We start from the raw sequence: 27,407 nt of genomic DNA on the forward strand, positions 1-27,407 counted from the left end.
AGATTATCCCTTTCAGTGCATCACATCAGGAGGTACAAGATGTCAGTACGTCTCACGACTGATTATTGATTATTGGTTACTTTGATTATTTAGTTATGGCAGTATAACCCCACGCCTCTTAATAGTGCTTATGTTTTCCATCTCTATGTTTCTATGTTACATTCTGCATAATTTCTTCAGCTCCATCTTCCCATTTACTATTTATTTCTCCAAATGTGTCCAATTTTTTGTTTTAACATGTGCATTACTTTTCTAATTCAAACTTTTTAATTATCACATTTCCAGATTTTTTTCAAAATGTCCTGATCAATTCTGATAGTCTTTTGTTCTTTCATCTTACTTTAACTCCCTCTTTTAACATACTTATATTTTGTATCTATTAATTCAAATATCTGTAGTCTTTCAGAGTGTCACTCTGTAGTTTATTTCCTCTAACTCTTGCTCGTGGTAGCCTGTTTGCTGGTGTGTTTAATAATTTGGAGGAGGTGTGGGGATGCGGATTCATGTTCGACTGAAATCCTACCTTTGGCAATTTTTTAGATGTCTATTTAAAGTGCCTTTCTTTGAGAAGGACTGGCATTTGCTTTGGCCAAGAGACTAGTAGTAGCACCAATAGAGGATTGCTTAAACTAGATTTTTGTCTTGGTTTTTTGGAGGCCACACAAGTAGTATAAACTCAGGCTCAAACCTGCATGAGTTAGGGCCTGTGGTAAAGAGAAAATTTTTTTTTAATTCTACTCAAAGTCAAGGTACTTTGCAACACTCCCCCTCTGTGGTATGGCAATCTACTTTTTTTTCTTTTAGCAACCAAGAATGGTATTCTTTGGAAGTCCTGACTTTATTTGGGTGGGGGTAAGGAGGGCTTCAGTTGCGACTTTTCACTTTGCTTGCGTCCAGAGCTCTCTTTCCTGTTCCCAGATGCTAGGCCAAAAGGATAAGGAAATAACTCCAGGACAAATACTACTTCCAATGATAGCTTACCACATGGATTCATGTTAGCAGAGTATTGCTGGCTTCCAAGAAATCCTTCCTTTTTCCTCAGTTCAGCCATGAAATAAGAGTTTTGACTTGTTTTTTAACCTAGCATTTTCTGGTATACTAAAATGCAAAGTTTCTCTCTACCTCTAGCCCGCCATATTGCCAAAAACAGACATCTTTAAGGTTTTTTTGAATAATGATAGGGAAAAAAAATGCTTTAGGGTTTAGTAGAAAAGGCAGAGTTTTTAATGATAATTTTTAAAAAGAGATCTGGATTAAATTTCAGGTTCTTTATAAAATATGACTAATAATCATAGACTCAACCTCGATGAGTAGAAAGTGAGAAGAGGGTTTCCTACCAATTCATTTGTCCTGTTTGGCTATTCCCTGCTGCCTAGAGTTACTGTTTTTATAGACCACCCAGAATAGGCCAGTGCCTTGAATTCTGTGCCAAAAATCACTAGATGCCCTCTTTACCATCTACACAATATCAATTAGGTCAGAAAAATTAACCCTTTTAAGTCTATTTAGTTTATTTTCTTTTTCGGTGTAATAACTATTCAGGTACGCAAAACTCTTCAAACTAGTCAGTTTTGCTTACACATTACTTTGACAAAACTCTGTTACTTTAGACGTAAGATGTATTTACATTTCATCACCAAGTGCCTTCAGGAAATGTTTCTTAAGGCATACCTATATTTGGCAAACGTGTGTTATATATTTTCTCACTTGGACCCATACCAGTAAGGCACAAAAGTTCAATTCTCCACTGAACATCTGAAACAACATTAACAACACTATTATGGTAATGTGATCTCTTCTGAAAGAGTTCAGGTTCCTAAATCTAAAATGCTTTTGAAATCTCTGATTAAAATGTCTATTCGTCTGGCCAGACTTAGTTTTGCGGTACCTGAGAAAAGTTGAGTTAGAACTCATGGTGTTATTTAAAAGCCTATGCAGTTTCTATACCAATTAAAGCAGAATAATGCTTGCTTTATATATACATATATATACACACACACACACACAAGGCCACGGATGTGGAAGTTGTTCAATAAATATCTTCCAGGTGGTACTAATAAGGTTCAACTAGGGAGTTCCTGTTCCTCTGGCAGACTCCCAGGCCTGAGAAGATCCTCTGTCGCACAGTGAAAAAGACTGCAAACGGTGAGGTCAATTAAGAAATACTTCTGAATAATATACATGATGGAACATCTTCATACCCAACATTTGCTTCAGGGGTAGATTTCAGTCTTTCAAGTCATTGTTGCTCTCTAGCTTTGATATTTCACTGTTTGTGCCTAATTTTCTCCAGAAGAAATAATTCCAACTTTGTATGAGTTTTGTAGCCCGTTTCTTTCCTATTTCCCTCTTGGTGTTCCAACTTGTTAAGACATTCTGATATTTCTTCATTCCTTCTAGCTCTCTCTGTTTTTTTATCTTCAGTCTAAGCCTTTTAAACATGTTTTTAAAATCTGAACAGTTGCTAATATTCCCATTACTTCTTGGCTATCTGTTCCTAAAGCTTCGCATAAAGACAGGCATGGATTTCCTTGGGTTGCTCCTCAGGATTTTCAAGTATTTCAACTTTCTCTCATTCTTATTTACTCTTTTTGTACTACCCATCTAATTTTTTAAACACAAACCTTTATTGATAAATTGAGACCACTATCCCCTCCATCCATAATGGGTCAATTTACTTGCTCATGGAAATAAGACCCATCCTCTGATACACCCATCATCTCAGCATCTGTGAAGATCAGTAATTCATTAAAAGTTTTTTGTTACTGTCTTATCTTTCAAATCTCTGTTGACTTATACAGACTTTCACAACAGGACATACCCAACACCATTCTCACTTCCTGCAGCAAAATTCCACTGTCTTTATTCGTTCATCAAATGCTACTACAAAAAGTTGCTGTGACTACCATTATCAGAGTTATTGATGTTCCTTCAAGAATATGCTCCTATCTTTACACAATACCTACATGTTTTTTCATATTACAATTGTTTACATATGTGCTTCTCTTACTAGACATGCTTTTATTCATGTTTACATTCCTGGTTCCTTGCTCAGCACCTGGCAAACATATAAAAATATATGCTGTAGATCTGACTGAAAAAACAATGAGCCTCACCTCAGAGAGCCTAGATAACAAATGAGGAACGAAAAGCACACAGCTTTTAAGAAATCATATAAATGTGTATCTCTGGGATTCCGTGGTAGTATAGTGGATAGGAATCCGCCTGCCAATGGACGGGACGTGAGTTTGATCCTAGTCCAGGAAGATTCCACATGCCGAGGGCCAGTTAAAGCCTGCGTGCCACAAAGACTGAGACTGCGGGCTGCAACTGCTGAAGCCCACGCACCTAGGCCTGTGCAATGCAACAAAAAGAGCCACCGAAGGAAGAAGCCCACGCACCACAACAGAGAGCAGGCCCTGCTCACCGCAACCTGCACTCACGGAGCTCCATCTGGTACTGAGGGTCCCAGTATAAAATGCTTCATTTTGAGAGTTGCACTCATGTTGATGAGCGCAGAAGAATTGATGCTTTTGAACTGTGGTGTTGGAGAAGACTCTTGAGAGTCCCTTGGACTGCAAGGAGATCCAACCAGTCCATCCTAAAGGAAATCAGTCCTAATGTTCATTGGAAGGACTGATGCTGAAGCTGAAACCCCAATCCTTTGGAAACCTGATGCGAAGAACTGACTCATTGGAAAAGACCCTGATGCTGGGAAAGATTGAAGGCGGGAGGAGAAGGGGATGACAGAGGATGAGATGGTTAGATGGCATCACCGACTCGATGGACATGAGTTTGAGCAAACCCCAGGAGTTGGTGATGGACAGGGAAGCCTGGTGTGCTGCAGTCCATGGGGTCACAAAGAGTTGGACACGAGTGAGCGACTGAACTAACTGATGACTTTATATTCACTCCATAGTAATCTAATTCACTTAATTCAAGTAATTTAATTACATTCAAGTTCTTAAATCAGGATGACAAAGTTTTGATTAGCACGTCTCTTATCTCCTATATTAATCAAGAGATAGATCTTCTTAAATAAAGAAGTTGCACTCCTTGGGACCTTCCTGATGCTTCAATGGTTAAGAATCTGCCTTGCAATGCAGGGGACAGGGCTTTGATCCCTGGTTGGGGAGCTAAGATCCCACATGCTATGGGACAGCTAAGCCCACACACAACAACTACTGAGCCCGCACATGCACGCTGGAGCCCTTGTGACACAACTAGGGGCCCACATGCCGCACTAGGAAGTCCGTCACCACAACAAAGCCCCTGCATGCCCCAACTCAGACCTGATGCAGTGAAGCAAATTCATATTTTTTAAAAAAAGAAAAAGGAGTCCAGTTTTCACACACAAAAACAAAATAATTTTAATATAAAGGATACGGGTAAAATGTCAAAAATAAATCATGAAAAAAGCAGTAAATTTTTTTTTAATAATGCAAATGCTTATTTCAGGTATCTCTTCAGCATATTTTATGTAACTTGTCTAGTATAGTGTCAACTTTCAAACATAAGTCAACTTGGAATTATGACTTTTCACTGAGCTGTCTGAGTTAACCAATTAAAAAGCTACGTCTCTGGGACTCCATGAAGAGATTTCAAATGCTCTGGGGAATTGTGTTACCATCAGACAACAACAAAAGTCCAATATGAGATCAACTTAATTTTTAGAAAACAACTACATAGAAATAAAATGGGAATGACCTGGTTTGGCCATCAAACATGTGAAAAGGGGGTTCATTATACTATTATACTATTTTCTCTGTTTAAAATCGTCATAAATAAAAAAGAGATTATTATTCAATTTATAATTCCTTTCAGTTCTCAACTAATTTTAATACAGATTTCACTCCTATCCCTAATAAATCTGCTTTCCAAGATTACCACTGACCTGCTAATCACCAAATTCAGTATTCTCATCTCAGTTTTCTGCCTCTCCCAAGCCCTCAACATGTGATACCACTGCTCAAGCCCCTCCTGAAACTCTTTGCATCCTTGGCTTCAGAAAATCATTTTCTTCTCATTCTGTCCCCAATCCTATTCACTTTGAGTGTCTTTCCCTGGGTCTATCTATTGTTCATGCTGAGTCACTCAGATTCTTCTTATTCTTCTTCCTCTATTTTTCTCCTTGGATAATCTCAGCTACTCCATTAACATCTCTATCTATCAGATAACTGGTAGGGAGGGATTGGGGGCAGGAGGAGAAGGGGACGACAGAGGATGAGATGGCTGGATGGCATCACTGACTCGATAACACATGAGTTTGGGTGAACTCCGGGAGTTGGTGATGGACAGGGAGGCCTGGCGTGCTGCGATTCATGGGGTCACAAAGAGTTGGACACGACTGAGCGACTGAACTGAACTAAACTGAATATCTAGGCATTATCTCAAATTTCCCAATATCTAGTCACTATCTCAAATTTATACTAATGATAGAAACCATTATTTTCCATCATGAAACTATCTTTATATGTTGGCTACTTCATATAAGAGTATCACCATTCAGTCCCTCAAGAGAGAAATTTTGGAATTATGTTTCCTTTCTCTCTTTTCCTCCTCACATTCCACACTGTATTCATCATCAAATCCCACAGAGTTTACATCAGAGATGTACCCTGGGATAGGCCATCCTTTCCATCACCATAGTCCAAGTTTAGACTCTCATCTATTGCTTTACGTACATCAACAGAATCCCATGCTGTCTCTGTCAACAGTTTCTCCTCCATCCAAACCATTTTCAATACCACCCTCAGAGTCATTTGAGTCATCTTCCTAAGATATGAAACTGATTATGTTACCCTCTGCCTAAAAACCCAGGAATGACTGGTTTATAGTAGCAGTGAATACAGCAGCATACTAAGCCCTTCATTATCTGGCCTCACTTATATCACCAGCTATATTTCCTCACACACACTTCCACATACATAAAATGCACCGGATTTTTCACTTTTTTTCTGAACTCGTCAGCCATTTCATAACTGTGCCTCTTATCATGCTGCTCCCTTGGCATGACTCTCCCGTACTTTCTACCAGGCAAACGATCGTCATACTGTAAGATTCAGCTTCCTCTATGGGATTTCCCTCATCATTCTGGCATTCAACAAAAGAAAATGTTCTGAGCATCTATCAATATGACATGAACGTTCTCCTCAAGGGATGCATATTCTCGTTTATATTCTTTTAGTACTTTGTTCATACTGAAGTTATGACATTTATCACATTATGCTATAGTCATCCTTCCACATGTGTCTCCTCCCAGCTGGATCATGAGATCTTTAAAGGCATGGCCCCTGTCTAACTACTCTTTGACTCCCCAACATCTAGGATGCTGACCTTGTTCGTGTGTAGAGTATGCCACGGTTAGTGGGAATCTGAAAAAGACGATTTTTAAGATCCCTTTGAAATCTAGTATTCTATAATTTCAACATAAATGCAGCACTTCTTAGTTGTGATTTAGCTGAAAACCTGTGTCAAATACAGCTAGAATGCTTAAAATATTTATATTAATTCCTGTTCCAAACCTACTGAAGAGGAAACAGAATTACTGCTCTAGTTAGGGAAGAAATCATTCAAGTGCCTTATAATCACTGACACTCAAGTATCATAGTATTGAGGGAGGTAATATTATAACTACATTTTAAAGGTAAGTAATTGAGGCATAGAGAGATTAAGTAACTTGAATAAGACAACAAAGTTACTAAGCTAAGTGGGGAAGCTAGGATTTGAACTCAGTCTAATTTCAAGGCTCATGATCTTTCTCAGTTCAGTATTATGCTTTATCAGTGCTCTGTTTAATAACTTAAGGCTCCCTTCATTTAAAAAAAACATGAATTTTACTTTCTGCCAGACCTACATGAAGAACAAGAAAGAGGAACCAATCTTTCTTCTGTTATCTTGCCTCTGAGGAGGAAAAAACAAATCCATTTTTCCCTAGCTTATGACTAGAGCAAAAATAATAAATAATAAGAATTCAAATTTCTAGCATTAGTATCCAAAACAAATATCTATACACTTACCTCATGGGTCCATAGTTCAATATTACAAATGCCAAAACTATCATCACACAGATAGCTCTTCGCTTCGGACTAGGAACTTTAAGCCTCTGGTTCTAAAGAAAATGATCATATTAAATACAAGTGAATTACACATCAGTCTCACAAAAAGCAACATCTAAGATAATAATAACTCTGCTCTTTACCAGTTATGAGAATGCTTAAATGAAAACCAAAATGCAAATATGAGGAAAGAGTACTTTTCAAAAGACTAAGGAAAAGAGTAGGAGAGAAGAGACACAGCAACCCTTGTGCAGAGGCCTCTTCACCCAAAGGAAGAAGTCAACAATTTTACGTTTTTATGAATCTTCAAAGAATCCCAAGGCACTGTACTTGAGTAATTTGTCTCTCTCTTAAATCACTGTTTTCAGTAACATAATGGAATATTCCCATGTGCTCAGGGCAAGATAGAAAGAGCAATGTAAGAAGCCAGTCTCCGGGTAATTCGCTGGCGGTCCGGTGGTCAGGACTCCACGCTTCCACTGCAGGGAGCATGGGTTTGGTCCTTGGTCAGGGAATGAAGATCCCACATGCTGCCCTGCACAGTCAAACAAAAACGTCCCATTCACTAGGCAGAGGCATCTGTTTGGTTCAAGAAAGCACTGCGGTAGGAAATTCTGAAAGCAGCAGATTTCATGAGCAGAATTGAGGTGATGAGCCTCACTGGGATGCATAGCAACAAAATACAAAGTATAGCACAGTGGTTGGGTGAACTGAGAACACATTAAATTTTTAAATTTTGTATTGTTTACTCTTTTAAAAGGGAAGACCTAGTGGGACTACTTAGGAGACCTGATGTGATTCATTTAGTCAAAAAAAAAAAAAAAACCAGAGAAAGGGTGCTATGATAATAAGGGAGAAGAAACCCAGGAAAAGGAGACAATTTTTGTACACAGCTTGGGAGGTACAATTCAAAAGCTCCTCTTTTCAACACTTTATCCTTACTACAAATGTTTTTGGGCTTATTGTGCCTGCCTTTTCCTATTATTATTTTACAAAATTTAATTTAAAATGTAAAATTTCCAATTGCTTTATCAGGAAAAAAAAAATACTTCAACCCATCATCTCGCCTCTATCACTAACTAGCACTCACCTCTGATACAACTTCATCCAGTTGCCGCTTCAGGGAACCATTCTCTTTCTTCAGCTTCTCATTCTCCAAAAGGGCTGCCTTTAACCTTGCCTCTAACCCTAGCATGTATTCTTTCTTCTTCTTGCGGGACTGACAAGCTGACTCTCGATTTTTAATCATACGTTGCTGTCTCCTTAGCACAGCAATCTAGGAAAAGTTAGAGTAAATAAAAAATAGTTGGATTTTAGAATCACATCAGTGAAGAATATACTGATTTTTATAATTATCTTTAAACAAATTGTTTAAAAGATAGCTTACTGGTTGTGTTAAAAAAATACTCAAATGAAATAAACTGAAATCAAATGATTAAATAAGGCCTTCTAAACCCTGTTAAATGATTTCTTCTGGTGTTTTCACCAGAAATAAGACTTATTTATTGATAAATAATAAATAAGATTTATTTATTGATCTTCCCACTCTCCCTTTAGAAATACTATACATATATGCATACACACAGCTTTAATCTAGATCACAGGCCCTGAATTACTTGACTGTTTTTCAGAACCATCTATCCAGTTACTTGTAGGGCCACTTCTGCTGGTAGAGTTACCATCACTTCAAATTCACTATGTGCCAATTGAATTCATTATCTCCCTCAACCTATTCTTTAAAACCTACTGATCTTCTATCAATGGTATCTCTCAGGATATAAAGGAAGGTGTGACCAGTAACCTATTTTTCTTTCATTCCCTAACATACTAACTCATCTCCAGACTACTGCAACAGCCTTCTAACTACTTCAGCTGGCTCCAAGCTCCTTCTGTCTACCACTTTTAAGATAACTTTCTTCTCCTAAAAAGCATTTCAATCTTGCTGCTGCTGCTGCTAAGTCGCTTCAGTCGTGCCCGACTCTGTGTGACCCCAGAGACGGCAGCCCACCAGGCTCCCCCGTCCCTGGGATTCTCCAGGCAAGAACACTGGAGTGGGCTGCCACCTCCCTCTCCAAGGCGTGAAAGCAAAAAGTGAAAGTGAAGTCGCTCAGTCGTGTCTGACTCCTAGCGACCCCATGGACTGCAGCCTACCAGGCTCCTCTGTCCATGGGATTTGCCAGGCAAGAGTGCTGGAGTGGGGTGCCATTGCCTTCTCCATTGCAAAAGCCAGCTAGTCACATATTTTACCTACCCACGTTTGCTTTCAAAATCTTCCATAATGCAACCACTCTCTACTTTCCTAACTCTCCAACTATTCACACCACTTCTTCCAATCAAGGTTATTCCATGATCTTCACACATATCTAATGTGTTCCTTTATTCATACTGTGTGTTCTGATTTAGAATGCTTTCCTCTACTAAGCTATTCTAAGGACCATCCAAACTCTTACTTATGACAGACCACTTGGAGTTTTTAATATTGTCTGAATTGCTTATGCCCTTGTAATTCAGAAGATACAGCTGAATGCTCTGTTTCAAAAATGCTGACTTTTTCTCTCTTTTCCTAGATTTTATACCTCAGAAGCCAAAACTATGTGATATGACCCACAATATCTACCATAATCAAAACTTACTGACCAAAATTATTTTTGTCATATTTTATAAACAAAGATGTGAAACGTGTTTTAGCATTAGTCTATTTCAGAGAGAACGTGAGATAGCAAAATTAAGTCCATAAAAAGAACCAAATAATATTAAATTTATTATTGTAAGTATACAGGTGACAGAATTTCTGACTTCTCTGTTTTGTAAAGGACTTTTAAAAAAGGAAACATTTTACTGTGGCTGTTTAATAACTCTTACTGAGATACATAAATAAAATTAAATAATTTAATGCTGATTTCTTTTGAAATAACACTGCAATTTCCACCCCATACTAGTTTCTAGAAATAGAGGTATACCAAATCCAACTGAGCAATCAGACTCCATAAGGAAAAAAAAAAGAATCCACAAGGAAAAGAAATATTACATGAGATGTCAAGAAGTGTATCTTTCCCCCCCTTTTTTTCTTTTTTAACTGAAACATCACAAGAATGCTGACTTCTATAACCATTAATCTACAAAATCTCCCTGTGGCATAACTATCCCACTCTTCAATACACACACACACAGAGCAATGCCAAATCATGATGGATTTTAACTATTCATCAATTTCAAACTATTCTTGGACAATGCCACTTTGTTCAAGCTACTATTACTCTTAGTGATCTTCATTTTTACTGAGAATGCCAGTGTCCATAATTAATACTTAACACAAGAGCACTGAAGTACACAGAACGCCGAGCAAGCACGTAAAAGAGAAGGTTCCCAGATGGAAGAGCTTGTACTAAAAGTTGGATAAAAGGTAACCTTACTTATTTAAAGGCTGGTTAATGTATGGACTCTGGGGAGGCTTACAGATGGCACACTACTTAATAAATTTCAAACAGGATTAGGGATTTCTATAAACAATAAAAGCACCTGCATATTATACAGGATAAAGTTTCAAAGGCTGTCAGTGCACATGCCTCAGACTAAAGAAACGAAAACCACCTGTAGCCAAATATTCATTTCTTCCCATAGAAAGAGATAACAGTAGTTCTGAAAATGCAGTAAATACTCAGTATTACCAATAAATACAAAGGATGAATACAATAAAAATATATGAAGTCCACAGGAATCTCCAAACACAGAGCTCCAACTTTACATCTCAGCAAGCTATCTTCAGCTAACTGAATAAAATATTTAAATTATTCTGTATTTTTGAGGGTAAAAAAAAATAAAATAAAATTTCAGATTAAACATATGCATATTGTTTGTTTGTTTGACAGGGGAGGATATTTTAAAAGAAAAAAAGGACTACCTGTAATTACTATTCTGTAAACTGATTTTTTTCCCGTACAACATATCATGATCATCTTTGACATGCCATGAGAATGGCAGCACAGTATTTCAATTATATTGATGCTCCGTAAAACATTTAATTAATCTCTTGTTGAAACTGTTATAGTTTTCAAGATTCTTTAAAATAAGGCTCATCATTCGACACTGTTAGAGTAGAAGAATCAAGGCTAGAATTTAGGGCAGTTAATTCCAAGACCAGTGCTACTTACACAATAGCTCCACGCTGCTTTTAAATACCAAACAGGAAGTCCTGCATTACAGTATGGAACTCTAAACTCAGTGAACTGTGTGGTTACTTTAATTATGAGCCTGTTTGAAATTGAAGGCTTATGGAACTGCTTGTATCTGGAAGTTTACCCTCCTCTGTTAGCAGTCTACAAACATAAAATCGATACTCTGGCCCATTAATCAATTGACACATCTCCCTGTGGGCGTATAAGATGATTTAGCATGATTGAGATGATGGAACAGCTAGCCGGTCCCTGCTTCTGATCATCCTGCCTTCAGACAACTCTTTCACCAAGCATTATGTCTTGGAAAAGGAAAAACTCCAAAGCAGAAAAATATTCTCCCTGTAGTGCCACTGCACTATAAAACATAGTGTTTCCTTATTAAACGTTTATTTGACTGTAAGAAAGACTCTCACAATTGCCATACGGCCCAGCAATCCCAATGCTGGGCATACACACCGAGGAAACCAGTACTGAAAGAGACACGTGTACCCCAGTGTTCATCGCAGCACTGTTTATAATAGCCAGGACATGGAAGCAACCTAGATGTCCATCAGCAGATGAATGGATAAGAAAGCTGTGGTACACATACACAATGGAGTATTACTCAGCCATTAAAAAGAATACATTCGAATCAGTTCTAATGAGGTGGATGAAACTGGAACCTATTATACAGAATGAAGCAAGTCAGAAAGAAAAACACCAATACAGTATACTAACACATATATATGGAATTTAGAAAGATGGTAACGATAACCCTACATGTGAGACAGCAAAGGAGACCCAGATGTAAAGCACAGTCTTTTGGACTCTGTGTGAGAGGGGGAGGGTGGGATGATTTGGGAGAATGGCACTGAAACATGTATATTATCATATGTGAAATGGATCACCAGTCCAGGTTCGACGCACGATACAGGGTGCTCGGGGCTGGTGCACTGGGATGACCCAGAGGGATGGTATGGGGAGGGAGGTGGGAGGGAGGGTCAGAATGGGGAACACATGTACGGATGGATTCATGTCAATGCACGGCAAAACCACTACAATACTGTAAAGTAATTAGCCTCCAATTAAAATAAATTTGTATTAAAAAATAATAATAAAATTTAAAAAAAAAGAAAGACTCTCATAAAAGGAGAACTTTCACAAATGGACAAATACTTTTTGAAGGCTGGATCAATTCAAGAGTCAAAATCCTAAGTCTCTTTGCATTATGTTTCATTTTAAGTTACTGATAAACACTACAAGACATGTTCTTCTTACAAATAAATAGACTATATAGACCCTTGATTCCATGACATTGCTAAAAAATGAGCTTCGAAGTCCTGAATGGCTATAAAGATATTAAAATATTTTACAGGTAAGAAATACATCCCAACATCTCACACAAGCTCAAGACAGATCAAGTACTGGTAACATACAGGTGAATGAACCACTAGGTTACTATACATCTATCAGTTCTAATTCTCATTTTGCTGAATCTTTCTCTCTAAACTGATGTATAAAGCAAACACTGTCACTGATTAACCTCTTCATTATATCAAACAAAACTTTATTCAATTAAATAAAAAAGAAATAAACTTCATCTACTGGAAATTAACACTTTAATCCTCTAAAGGTATCATCCAATCCAAAAACAAAATGGTTCTAGTACCAATGTTAAACATGTGTGCTTAATTACCATGTAGCACAATAATGACTACTGTATCATAAAATATGGATGCTATTAACTTTGCTGTTTTATCTGATTCCAGACAAATAAAGTCAATCTTTATACTTTGTCTCACAAAACTTAAAACCATCTGCTTGAATTTTTTTCTTAATTAAGAAAATACATTTGTAGAGAGAGAGAAAAGGGAACAGCAAGTTTCAAGATACGGATAATTTGAAGCTGGCACTGCATCAGGGCTACCTTGTAAGCCTCGTTGACAGAGCACAGAGTAAAGACCACAGTGCTGAACTGAGGGAAGGCCAAGGTCTGAATCCTAACTCCACTATTGCAGGTCATATGATGGCGATGAGGATCAAATGTAATGGACATGAAGGTTCTCTGTAAACTGTGATGCGCCACACACATGCCATGCTGTGCTAAGTTGCTCCAGTCATATCCAACTCTTTGCCACCCCATAGACTGTCACCCACCACGCTCCTCTATTCATGGGATTCTCCAGGCAAGAATACCACCGTGGGTTGCCAGTTCCTCCTCCATGGGATCTTGCAGACCCAGGGATCAAACTCATGTCTCCTGTGGCTCCTGCACTGCAGGCAGATTTTTTACCACTGAGCTATATGTTGGGCTCCAAAATCACTGCAGATAGTGACTGCAGCCATGAAATTAAAAGACGCTTACTCCTTGGAAAGAAAATTATGACCAACCTCGATAGCATATTAAAAAAGCAGAGACATTACTTTGCCAACAAAGGTCTGTCTAGTCAAGGCTATGGTTTTTCCAGTGGTCACGTATGCATGTGAAAGTTGGACTGTGAAGAAAGCTGAGCGCCGAAGAATTGATGCTTTTGAACTGTGGTGTTGGAGAAGACTCTTGAGAGTCCCTTGGACTGCAAGGAGATTCAACCAGTCCATCCTAAAGGAGATCAGTCCTGGGTGTTCATTGGAAGGAATGATGCTAAAGCTGAAACTCCAATACTTTGGCCACCTCATGCGAAGAGTTGACTCATTGGAAAAGACCCTGATGCTGGGAGGGATTGGGTGCAGGAGGAGAAGGGGACAACAGAGGATGAGATGGCTGGATGGCATCACCAACTCGATGGACATAAGTTTGGGTGAACTCCAGGAGATGGTGATGGACAGGGAGGCCTGGTGTGCTGCGATTCATGGGGTCATAAAGAGTCAGACACAACTGAGCAACTGAACTAAACTGAAGCTATGCTGCTGCTACTGCTGCTAAGTCGCTTTAGTCGTGTCCAACTCTGTGTGACCCCATAGACGGCAGCCCACCAGGCTCCCCCGTCCCTGGGATTCTCCAGGCAAGAACACTGGAGTGGGTTGCCATTTCCTTCTCCAGTGCATGAAAGTGAAAAGTGAAAGTGAAGTCGCTCAGTCGTGTCCAACTCTTCACGACCCCATGGACTGCAGCCTACCAGGCTCCTCCGTCCATGGGATTTTCTAGGCAAGAGCACTGGAGCAGGGTGCCATCACTTTCTCTCGAACTGAAGCGATAAGTTTCACTAAAAAGAAATATCCTGCAGCTATGAATAAACTGGGTGAGGAAACACAAATTCTTAATTCCATCAACACTGTGCCTCAGAGATACTCTGATAAACTGTTCAACTAAAGTAATATTGCAAATATCTGCCTTCATTCCAGCTCTTATTTTTACAGATTTCAAATATTAAATATCAGATTAAAACAAAAACAGACAAAATCTGGAAATCCCATTTAATTCATACAAAAGCAGAAAACCAGGGCCTAAGAATAAAAATCTAATTCACTCTCCTCCCAAGATCCCTCAGTGTGCTCCTTATTCTGTATTTATCGGGACTCTCATTTGCCTGAGAAGGCCATTAGGAGGTATTATGCACTTACAACAAAGTGTCTGGTATATACCACTTCATCAATATCAGCCATCTAAGTAATATGGCCTTGACTTAAATATTTAACCAATTGATTCATTCAATGGTAAAATGGGAACAAAGCCTGCTTTACAAGGATTTTGAGAGAATCAAATAGGACTATGTGAAAATAAATGTGAAGTACTTATCACAACTATATTAGAGAAGAGCTGAACTTCTCAGAAGCGTCAAAAAGACAAAGGCTATGGGAATGCTCCAGATTGAAAGAAGTCAAAGAGATATGACATCTCAGTGCAGTATCTGACCCTATAGGGATCCTATATTGGAGGGGGAAAAACTCAAGTGATAAAACTGTCATACTGACAGCTAAAAAAAGTATTTTACAAACGCACATTTATGAAGGTGGTAACTGTACTGTAGGGTAAGATAATATCCCTATTCTGGGGAAACACCCACTGACAAATTTAAGGGTAAGGAACTCTAAGGTATGTAACTTACTGTAAAATAGTTCAGAAAAAAATGTATATATGTGTGTATATATAGATGCAGATGGATAGACAGACAGGCAGATAAATAAAACTAACTGATAAAGCAAATGTGGTAAAATGTTAACAACAGGTGAATCCAGGTAAAGGTACGTGGTGTTCTCTGCACTAGTTTTGTTTTCACAACTTTTTAAAATTTGAAATTATTACCGTATGCAAGGTCTGTACACATGTACACACACATGCACACACACACACAAGACTGCAGTACAGATGTAACACTAAGGAGTTACAGGAAAAGCAAAAAGAACTTTCCTTTAAAACTCATAATCAAGGGTGCTAAGAGCCACAGAAAATGTTAACCATAACAGGTTTAATCTTTGAGTATTATTTATTAACCACCTTTAACCAGTCAAAAGTTCTCTTCTGTAACAATATTGTTTCACACATTTATAGAACAGTAATGTTCTGGAGAATACACACCTTCAGGTCTATATAGCCAATGATACTTTCATCGAAATAATTTGTCATTTTTATTTGTAAATTATCTATTCACTTATTTTGTCCATTTGGTTATTGGGTTAACTTGCATCTTTCTGATTTGTAAACATTCTTTATATACTAAAAATTGTTTTTAAAAGACTACAAAAACTTGCACATGAATTTTCAAAGCAGCATTATTCCTAATAGCCTAAAAGCGGAGACCACCCAAATGTCCATCAACTGATGAATAGATAACCCAAATGTGGTATATCTGAAAAATGGACTATTATTTGGCCATAAAAAGGAGTAAACATTGAAATATACCACATAAATACATCTTGAAAAATACTGTGCTAAATGAAAGAAGCCATACACAAAAGCTATATCATGTATAATTCTATTGATATGAAATGTCCAGGATAGGCAACTCCATACAGAAAGCAGGCTTAACTCAGTTCGTATAGAATCTACCTGCAGTGCAGGAGACCCTGGTCCAATTTCTGGGTCAGTAAGATCCGCTGGAGAAAGGATAGGCTACCCACTCCAGTTTTCTTGGGCTTCCCTTGTGGCTGGTAAAGAATCCACTTACAATGTGGGAGACCTGGGTTCAATCCCTGGGTTGGGAAGATCCCCTGGAGAAGGGAAAGGCTACCCACTCCAGTATTCTGGCCTGGAGAATTCATGGACGGTATAGTCCATGGAGTCACAAAGAGTCAGACACAACTGAGCAACTTTCACTTTCCCTTATACAGAAAACAGATTAGGAAGTAGCTGCCAGGGGTTGAAGAGGATGGCAGATGAGGAATGACTGCTAACAGGAATGGAGTTTCTTTTTAGGGTGATGAAATATCCTAGAATTAAACATCAGTAACAGTTGCGTAACTCTGAGAATATACTAAGCAATCACTAAATAGTATACTTTAAAAGGGCAAACTCAGACTTCCCTGGTGGTCCAGTGGCTGAGAATCCACCTGCTAATGCAGGAGACACAAGTTTGATCCCTGGTCCAGTAGGATTTCACATGCGGCAGGGCAACCACACCCACGTGCCACAACTACTGAAGCCCAAGCACCCTGGAGCCCGTGCTCTGCAACAAGAGAAGCCGCCACAATCAGAAGCTCATGCACTGCCACGAGAGAGTAGCCCCCACTTGCTGCAACTAGAGAAAGCCTGTGCACAGCAATGGAGACCCAGCAAAGCCAAAGAAAATAAACAATTTTTTAAAATAAAAAGGTAAACTCCATAGTATATGAATTTTAGCCCAACTAAGCTATTAAAAAACCCCAAACAAACAAGGGCTTTCATTCACCTCAAAAGGCCATGGAAGGCAGAAGAAGAAATGTACATTTCTCTTTCCAGACAAATGTACATGCATACAAAGTATTACAAGCAATTATGCAGGGAACAGAGTGAGGTGAAGAAAAGGGAACTTGTTTATGGAAACACTGAAACCTATCAATGGGTTCCATTAAGAAACTCTGTGACAAATTACAACTACCCCTAAGGTGAAAAGCTACCTAGCTTCTGACGCTCTAGTTTCAGTTCCAAGAATTTCTCCTACAGATATACTTTCATATGAACAAACTGAAATAAGTACCAAGTTATTCAATGGAGGAATGTTTACAAAGAAAAAAAAACCCCACAAAACTCTTAAATGATTATGACAGCTGTATGAGATAAGACTACCATGCACCTATTAATAAGAAAACTTATTATGTACTGCTGTCGAAAAATCTCTAAGATATATTGAAAAGAGTGACATGCAGGAGAGTGTTTATAGTATGTTACCATTTCCATAAAACAGGTAAATAGGTAAAAAGATATACTCTTATATACTAAAGAACTATCTCAGAAAGAATGCACAAAAAACTGGTAACAGTGATTGCTTCTGAGCAGGTAAACAAAACAGCTAGAAAGCATCTAGGTCATGGGAGGACTGTCTTCCTAGGAATGAGTCTCCAGGGGTAGTTTATAGGAAGAGAAATCAGAGAAAGAACAGAAGCATTTAATTATTTATTAAGATATAAATCAGCATCCCTCTAAAAATAATTATTTATTAACCTTATCAAGATGCTAAACTGAGAAATAAAGAATAAAGAATGTTAAAGTTGCCGTGACATAAATCTAACCTAATGCAAGGGAAAAAAAATTTTTGTTCACTTCTCATTCCAAAGCTACTGTAACCACAGAAGAGATTACTTGCCAAAGTCTTTATTCAGGATAAATTTTTAGGAGCCCCAAATCTCCATCTAAAGAGGAACTGCAAATATTTTAACGAAGCATGTTTTTCTTTTATGTGCAGAGTGTCTGGTAGCAGCAAAGCCAAAAAGTAGTCAGCACAGAAGTAATTTCTTTACTAGAATCTGGATAGCTTTTCAGATCTCTAAATCTTCCTGTTGAATTTGTTCTGATGGATTCCTCTACTTTATAGCCTAAAGAAATATCATGATCTCAATGTCTCTGTTGCTTAAGAATTTAGTTACTAAAAAGTTCATTATTTATTCACTATTTATCTTCTTAGGTCTAAGGTAGTCACACAATTCAAGGTTATTCAGCTCACACTTTGACCTAACAGTATCTATTTGTGGGTTTACAGACAAAATAAGCATCTCCAGTAGTTCACTTTTTTTTTCTGAAACAGAACACAGATATGCTCCATCTTTCTAAGTTTCTCCGCACTGCTTTGCATTGTAAACAGATTGTTTTAGATTCATACCTTTCTTGGAAGCTACTCCTTTAGGGGGTACCCTGTGAGTACCGCTACTACACATCCTCCTGGGTATGACAAGAATACAAAGCCCTGACCACTCTTTACCCAGGCCATTTCTCAGGATTGACCTTGAGAGATGAGGTAACATCTCCCTCTGGACAATGAGGAGGCTTGCTTACTGCTCGCTGTAAATGTAGTCAATTCCCACCTTCAGCATTCCGCCACCGCAATGAAGGAACACTGTGTACAGCATCATCTGGGCCAGCATCACATCACCCCCATGCTGACAATCCTAACAATACCTGAATTCTTGAACTTAACTATGTAACACTGTCCCCACAGAAAGAAACACAAAGTTTCAATTCGGTATGCATGCCAGGGGAATCCCCTCCACACCATTCTCACACCCAAGGCCACTGAAAAGGATCCCCAGCACCCACCTTCTCATGATGGCTCTAGTGGCCCAGGACAGGGCCTCCCAAAGGAAAGGGGCTGGGACGGAAGGAGTCAAGGTCACTAAGTAAGGAACAAGACAGAGGGTCCAAAGTAATAAGGGGTTTGGAAGACGCTCAGTGGAGCGAATGGACTGAGAGAAGACCTGCGGCCTCCTGTCAGTATAGCCTGTACCCCTTCATCAGTCTCCCATTTGATCTTACTTCAAGTTCTGACCTTGTTTCTGATCATTTTCTTTCCATTGTATCCAGCAACTGATTTCTGTTAAGAGTTTTTGTTCCACCTTGACCCACTTGCGACATTTAGAATAGAATTTCACTCCTCTTTTTTATCTGTTCTGTTGTCCCAGTAACCAGAACAATGTTGTAGCTCCGTAGCCTTAAAACTAGGACCATAATGTCTTGTGAACTTTAGGGAATTATAATGGGTAAGTGGAAGTGTTCAATGCAGATTTAAACAGATTGCTGTTTCCAAGCCCTTGGTTTGATGTTTGGCAACATTCAATAGCACTTTAAAGAAAGATAAGCATGTTCTCCCATGAAGGCATCTTTGTAGTTCCAAGATTACCATTTACTAAGAAACTGCTTAAGAGAATTTCTACACTGAAATGAGAGACCATGTTCATTTTTTCCATCAGGATCTGAGCCAAAAACCAACCATATTTCTTGAAGACTTAGGTGAGGTTTCCAAGAGTTAAACAGAACAGATTTACCAGCAAAAGGCAGGAAGAGTGAGATTATAATTTGAACCAGGCAAACTGTTTCATAACAGAAAATGTGGCACTTAATGTAGTTTGCAGAATATGGTATGCTAAAAATGCTACTTTATGGCAGGAGCAGACCTCTGGAGAGTGAAACCAGCCAAATGAAAAGAACAAAAAAGGTAGAAAAAAAGAAGCCATGTCAGCAATACAAAGCCACAAAAAACTGATACACTTTTTTTTGGTACCGAATTACAACTTTTCCACCACATTTTGTGGTTTAAAAACACACAAAAAAATGCTTGCTGAAAAAGTTTTCATTTTGGCCATTTTGAATCGGGGTTATACTAATTAAATTTATCCTAATTTAATAGGACTTGAGTCTAACAAACACACACACTGTTGAGGTCACAGGAGACTACATATGTGAGCAGATCAAAGTTTTCTGCAGCTCCTTCTGGAACAGATTTATCCTGGGTTCCTGAATGGCTTGTCCAGCTGATAGAGGACAGACTGATGTTTCTTTACTTGAAATAAACATTAAGTCAAAACCTCTAACAGAAAACTCATACTGAAAAGGTTTGGCTCACTCCCTGATGTGCTGCTAGTCAAGGAAAAACAAGCACAAAAATCTCAATGCAAGTTGATTGGAAAATGTATTCTAATCGTCTTTACGTCTCTTGCACCAGACATACAGTACTTGAATCCTTCTTGTATAACACTGTCAATTCTGAATTTTGAAAAATAATAAGAATGCTAGTCAATAATTATTGCTTAAAAAAAAAAGCTAGTACTTGTTGGTCCTATACTTTCTCATCTCACACATCCCCCAGTTCTTCAATGTTGACTGCATTATTCACCAAATTTACAAAGCACTCCAAGAGTTTAAAACCAAAACAGACATAATCTTTCACGTCAAAGAACTTCTAAAGGATGTCTGGCTAACAGACAAATAATGAATTGCAATGTTTATAAAGATTGCAGAATGTGTGCCAGTGACATACAATGATGACTGCCACCATTAAGATGCTCATTATTCAGATATTAAGCCTAGAAGAGAAACAATGATCTCTTCTTGTTTTTAAATAGAATTACTGCATCAAAGACTCTTAGAAGAAATTTTTGTATAACTTGGGCTTCCCTTGTAGCTCAGCTGGTAAAGACTCAGCCTGCAATGCAGGAGACCCCCGTTTGATTCCTGGGTCGGGAGGATTCACTGAAGAAGGGATAGGCTACCCACTCAAGTATTCTTTGGCTTCCTTGGTGGCTCAGCTGGTAAAGACTCCGCCTGCAACGTGGGAGACCTGGGTTTGAACCTTTAGGCTGGGAAGATAAAGGAACAGCTGGCTACCCACTCCAGTATTCTGGCCTGGAGAATCCCATGGAGTGTTCATCCATGGGATCGCAGAGTCGGACAGACTGGGCGACTTTGACTTTTACTTTCTGTAACTTACCTGCACCTGTTCTAGATGAGTCCTCTGGAATAACCCAGAACAGTTATCCTATTTTCCACACGACAACCTTCATTTTCTAGAAGACGGCTTTATTTTCAGTCTTATTTTCTTTAGCTGACTGAATCATACCAACCCTTAAACCATTCTTCTCCCCATGACATGGTTTCTAGACCGTCTCCCCACCCTAGCTACGTTCCTCTGGACCATCCCATGATTGAATGTTATAATTCTATGAATGTATACTAAAATATGCTAAGATTTTTTAACATTGAAAACAGTGTGTGCCAAGACATGAAGGAGGTACAGTAGTGTTACATGAAAATAGATATATAGTACAGGATTAAGCTTGACTATTATGTTAGTTTATTTTGAGTACTAAAAAAGGTAAGTACACAGTGCTGTGGCATAATAGATACTAATGTATAGTATGTGTTTCAATTGAAGATGAAATGATGTGAAGCTGAGATTTGCTTTAAAATACTCTATGTGGAGCTGATGAGCACAGAACAGAGGAAACATGATTAGCAAAAAAATGTTGGTACTCACTGAGGTATGATTGGTAATCAAAAATGTTGGTAATAAAAAAATATATAGATGTCATATACATCAATATTTTTTAAATTTCTAATTAGCCATTATCTTTTTCATGTCTAAAATATTTCAAAATACATATTTTTAATGTCTAAACAAATTACCTATAGACAACTTTGAATATTTTCTATTGCAAGTTTTATTTGTGAGTATTACAGAAAAAATATTCAAATTCACAATTTAAAAAGTATTAAAAGAAAATTTTAAGCGGTCATTTTCAAAATCCTTGTTCAGAATAGAAGTCATTTTAAGCATCTTTTCTGATCACAACAGTGTGAAACTAGAAATCAACCACAGTAAGAAAAACGGGAAAAGAACGAACACATGGAGACCAAACAACAAGCCACTGAACAAACAACGGGTCAGCAATGAAACCAAAGAGGAAACCAGCAAATCCCTCAAGACAAGTGAAAATGAAAACACAGCTTCCTAAAACCCATGGGATGTAGCAAGAACAGTACTAAAAGGGAAGTTCATAGCCATACAGGCCTTCCTCAAGACACAAGAAAAATCTCAGATAACCTAACCTGACACCTAAAAGAATTAGGAAAAAAAGAACAGACAAAACCCAAAGTCAGCAAAACGAAGGAGATAATAAAATCAGAGAGGAAATAAATAAAATAAAGATCCAAAACCAGAAAAGATCAACAAAACAAGAGCTGGTCTTCTGAAAAGATAAACCAGCAAGCCTCTAACCACACCCAACCTAGAGAAAAACAAAGAGAACCCAGATAGACAAAGGAAGAAATGAAAGAGGAGAAATAACAACTGGAACCACAGAAACACAAAAAGTCATAAGAGGATACTATGAACAGTTATATGCCAACAAACTGGACCACCTAGAACCACACAAGCTTCTAGAAACATACGGCCTGCCGAAACTTAGTCAAGAAGAAACATAATTTGAACAGACAAATCACCAGAAATGAAATAGAATTTCCCTGCGAACTTCATTCTCCTGTGAAAAACATTTTAACTGAAAAGTTGGATGTATGATTTTTAGTTGAATATTTCATGAAATATTTTTTAGATTTTTGGTATCATTGTTCATTTACTTATTGTAGAAAACTTCTCAAATACAGAAAGGAAAGAAAGACTACACACCCACCCTCAATGAGTACCAACATTTTTTTGCTAATCCTGTTTTCTCTGTTCTGTGCTCATCACCTCCACATAGAGTATCTTAAAACAAATCTCAGCTTCACATCGTTTCATCTTCAACCGAAACACATTCTATGCATTAGTGTCTATTAAGCTACAGCACTGTGCGCTTACCTTTTTCAGTACTCAGACTAACGTAACAGTCGAGCTCAATCCTGTACCGTGTGTCTATTCTCATGTAACACTACTGTTCCTCCTTCATGTCTTGGCACACACTGTTTTCAATTCCTATATAAACTGTGGGAATTACTGTAGAATTTCGGTGTTCTACTCCAGTAAATAATATTCTTTTGTTATGGGTCTTTACAATATTGCTGATGGAGATTACTTGGCTGTGTTTATGCAACAGTAGAGCAATTCTACAACGAAATGGCTACTGAAATGCTAGTTAATAAATTCTAGTAGACAGATCTGTCAATAGTATGATATACAATGTTATATAACTCACAGGATTTTAAAAATACTTTGCAATACCTAAAGAAAAGGTAATATCCACTTTTATTTTAAAAAAAGATATAGGGTTTGTTTTGCTTTCCCAGTCATGATTTTAGAGAATCCACTTTCAGACTAATTACTTGATTTTAACTTTCATTGAACTTCAGGCCCATGATGTTCAATTACTGTTTAACACATAACATAAGGTATTTTGTATCACTTTTAAAGAAAGCAAGAGTTAGCTGGCAAGTACTGTAACTGGTTTTAGACCGTGACAGATCTTGGGAAACTTTCTGTGATTTATAAATTACAAAAAGTCCCTATAACAGAAAATCTGAAGGTTTGCAAAGATGGGAAAAAACTAAATAATCATTAAGAAACAGAATTCCTAAGAGTAGCAAGTCATCATTATGCAGTGGTGAAAACTCTACAGTAAGTTAAGAGAGAAGCTAAATATAAACTCTGACCAAAAAGAAGTCTACAGACTTATCTGGGGCATTGCCAAAAACATTTCAATCAGGAAACATGAAAGAATCCTGTAAAATACTAGTATTTTATGATTGAGTTGGGGGTGACAGTCTGAAGTATTGCGATGAAAAGTTTCAAAAGAAGGAATTAAAGAAGAGGAAGGTATGCATACCTCTCTTAGTCAAACTACTTTGGACTTTTTAAAACCTTTTCACTTAGATTTTAACAAAATAAGCCTTACCTTAATTTTCCACCAGAGATTGGATGTGCAATTTCAGCACATTTGACACAATATAACAAACTTTAAAAAACAAAAATAGTGTCCTTTTTTTGTTCTCATTTTTAAAATCAGGCATTTAAAAAAGCATTCAACTTCAAAACTTACATCAGAACCCACATTTTTCATCGTACTTTGTAGGACAGGTTTGGTCACAGAAAGTTTCCCATTTGCTGGGCTGTTTGCCACAGGGGCCGGTACCACATTCACCACATGATTAGGTAGCTGCGTGGTTGCCCCAGCAACAGCAAGGACTGGTTGAGGAGAGGGCAGAACTCCAGGGGCCTGGAGCTGAACCACGGTAGGCTGAGAGAGCATCACGGTCTGACCTGCAGTAGAGAAAAAAGAAAAGGAATCAGGGGGTGCGTAACTGCTGCGGCGGGGGCAAGCTGTTGAGCACTTAGGTCTCTTCTGCAGATACAATAGGTAAAACCACATGAAACGATTTGAAACCACCAATTAAACCACAATCAAGAGCAGCACACATTCTTGCTGACTTTCACTGTTGTGTTTTTAATGAATTTAAAATATGTTTTAAATTCACTGTCTTTGAAGTTATGATTAACAACGTATTTCCACCTTTTTTTTCAACTAACAAATACTAAATCTGCTAAGTTATACATAGATTTCCCTAAGTATTAACCTCTGAAACTTTTGCGTGCTAGAAGTATTTATCATATTACAAAGAACAAACCTTGTATACTGAGCACGGAATCATATATTTTAAGTTAATGGGATTTAGAAATACATACAACACCAAAAATATATGACAGAGATTCAGGAAGTCAATACTCGGAAGAATCTGAGTCTACAAATATCAAAAATGTTAAAACCACTTGAGATAAATTCTTAGCTAACATGGGAAACACAGATCTGTAATTTAACATAACCTGCAGATAATGTTGACTCCCCTACCCACCAAAATAGTCTACAAGTCTTTTCTTAATCTTCACATTTAACCTTATTTTAAAATTATGCTATTCTGAAAATTAGTATCATACCCTAAAGAAGGCTCATACAACTCCCAATACTGATCTAGTAAAACTTTTACTTGTCTGCTGAGTGTTTGCTTTCAGATCTGGCCAATTTTATAAGGCGTTGAAAGCCTCACCTAACATCCACAGCTGCCTGAGCCTATCCAGCAAAATAAAGGTATTAAAGTAACTGGCAACTAAAATTTCCCATTGTATATTTATACTCTTCTTGAAGGAAAAAAAATACTATGCTTTCAGACAGTGTAACATGACCCATGTAAAATTCAGCTCAGTATTTCAAAGGATCAAGGAAAACTAAAAATCAAAATAATGCTTCAAACACCTGTTTGTTATGAACATGTTTTAGCTTAAAAAAAAATCACTTCTATAAAATCAGTCTTTCTGTCTCAAAAGGCCTTGAAAGCATACTTATACTAGAATTAATAGTATTTTATCCCTAAAAAGTAAATAAATTAGTAAGAAAGACCTAAAAGTAATTTCACAGATTTATCATATACACAATTTAGTATAAGTGATCCCTAAGTATTCTTACGGAGAAGGCAATGGCACCCCACTCCAGTACTCTTGCCTGGAAAATCCCATGGACGGAGGAGCCTGGTAGGCCGCAGTCCATGGGGTCGCTAAGAGTCGGACACGACTGAGTGACTTCACTTTCACTTTTCACTTTCATGCTTTGGAGAAGTAAATGGCAACCCATGTTCTTGCCTGGAAAATCCCAGGGGCGGGAAAGCCTGGTGGGCTGCCGTCTATGGGGTCACACAGAGTCGGACACGACTGAAGTGACTTAGTAGCAGTAGCCAGCAAGTATTCTTATCTTCTAATTTTCCCTTGGAATAATTTACTTTATGAAATAAAAACATATAAAATATGGTAATAACTCATAAGCAGATATAAACTTGCTCTAGCCAAATATTCAAATAAAAATAATTAATAGAGAATTCCCTGGTGGTTCAGTGGTTAGGACTCTGCACTTTCACTTCCAAGGACATAGGTTCAGTCCCTGGTCAGAGAACTAAGATCCTGCAAGCAACGTTGCAAAACCAAAAATAATAATAATAAGTAGCATATCACCAAATGTTTTTTAAATAACACTTACTGATCTATTACAGTTAATCTGGTACTGTGAAAGACATACTCATGTATGTCAAGAATGTAAAACTCAGACCAAAGGTTCCCACCCTGAATTTAAGGACCCTTCTTTAATATCAAAATCATGTTACCCAAGACGATCACAGCTGTCCTTTCAGTTTCTGTAGATGGAGAAAATATGTGATGAGAAAAGTTTAGTAAGAATTTAGTAGTGATTTGAAATGAATCTGGAATTTATTATCCTAAGAATAACCACAAAATTTTTAAAAATCAGTGCAAAGATATATGAAACAAATTATTTATCCAGTCAACAGAAAATATGGATTTGCAGATACCCTACAAAAAAGCCAAAAGCTACTGCCACTTCAACCACCCATATCCCAGGATCCACAGTCTACAGGTTGAGAACCACTGATTTAAAGCAATACTTTGAAAACAGCATTATCAGGGGCAGTGTTCCACATCTCCTGAGTTTAAAAATTATGATAAAGTGAAAGTGAAGTCGCTCAGTCGTGTCTGACTCTTTGCAATCCCATGGACTGTAGTCTACCAGGCTTCTCTGTCCATGGGATTTTCCAGGCAAGAGTATTGGAGGCGGGTGCCATTTCCTTCTCCAGGGGATCTTCCTGACCCAGGGATCGAACCCAGGTCTTCTGCATTGCTTTAACCTCTGAGCAACCCCTCAAAACGAAAATGTTCAGTGAATTTAGGGGATTACTCCAAAGGTCAGAGAAGGTGGTAAATGTAAAGAGTGAAATCATTTCAAGGAAACAATCCTACTTTTAGCTCCAATTACAGATTTAAAGCATTGATAGATAACACATGCAGATGGCTTTTCTTAATCAATTTTCTTAAAATTGATTCAAAAAATAATCCAAGTCTGTAGTGTTCATGTCTGGTTATCACCACCTCCTTGCTAAGAGAACTGTAGCATGGAGCAAGGGAGATGAAGCAATATCAAGGCAAGGTCTGCATACCAAATGTGGCTCCAAGTCCTTCCAGGCCATTGATGCCTCTTTTTTTTCAAAAATGCTCATCAAGCCCTTTCATCCCAGAGTGCCCAACTAACCTCAAATTATTTAATATCTAAATCAAAGACCCTCTAAATAGTCTTGGCATGTTTGGGTTCAAGACAAAATGGGGAGAAGCAACTACATCTCTACTACAGCGTGTTCACGGTGGCTTGCTAAATCTGGCGTGCTAGATGCTCACCAGGTCACAAAACGCAAGGCAAAGAACTGCTTCAGGGCTTAAATAGTTAGCAGCTGAGCACAAGTTACTACTGTTCCTCATGTGGAAACAGTTAAAAAGGGCATACCAAAACACTGTTTATCCATTTCAGCATG

The 27,407-nt window shown here is 38.0% G+C and overlaps 1 protein-coding gene across 1 annotated transcript in view; it reads right to left on the reverse strand.

Annotated features, from left to right (window-relative positions):
* Nucleotides 1–27,407, reverse strand: part of ATF6 (activating transcription factor 6) — a 234,783-nt gene that overhangs the window by 176,132 nt on the left and 31,244 nt on the right. The window contains exons 8-10 of the mRNA XM_044944907.2: nt 24,086–24,306; nt 8,149–8,334; nt 7,020–7,111 (exon numbers count right to left, since the gene is read on the reverse strand). Of these exons, the coding sequence (XP_044800842.1) occupies nt 7,020–7,111; nt 8,149–8,334; nt 24,086–24,306 (499 nt within the window). The remainder of the gene's footprint in view (nt 1–7,019; nt 7,112–8,148; nt 8,335–24,085; nt 24,307–27,407) is intronic.

This window comes from Bubalus bubalis, chromosome 6, assembly GCF_019923935.1.
Source record: "Bubalus bubalis isolate 160015118507 breed Murrah chromosome 6, NDDB_SH_1, whole genome shotgun sequence".
In the NCBI taxonomy this organism is placed as follows: domain Eukaryota; kingdom Metazoa; phylum Chordata; class Mammalia; order Artiodactyla; family Bovidae; genus Bubalus; species Bubalus bubalis.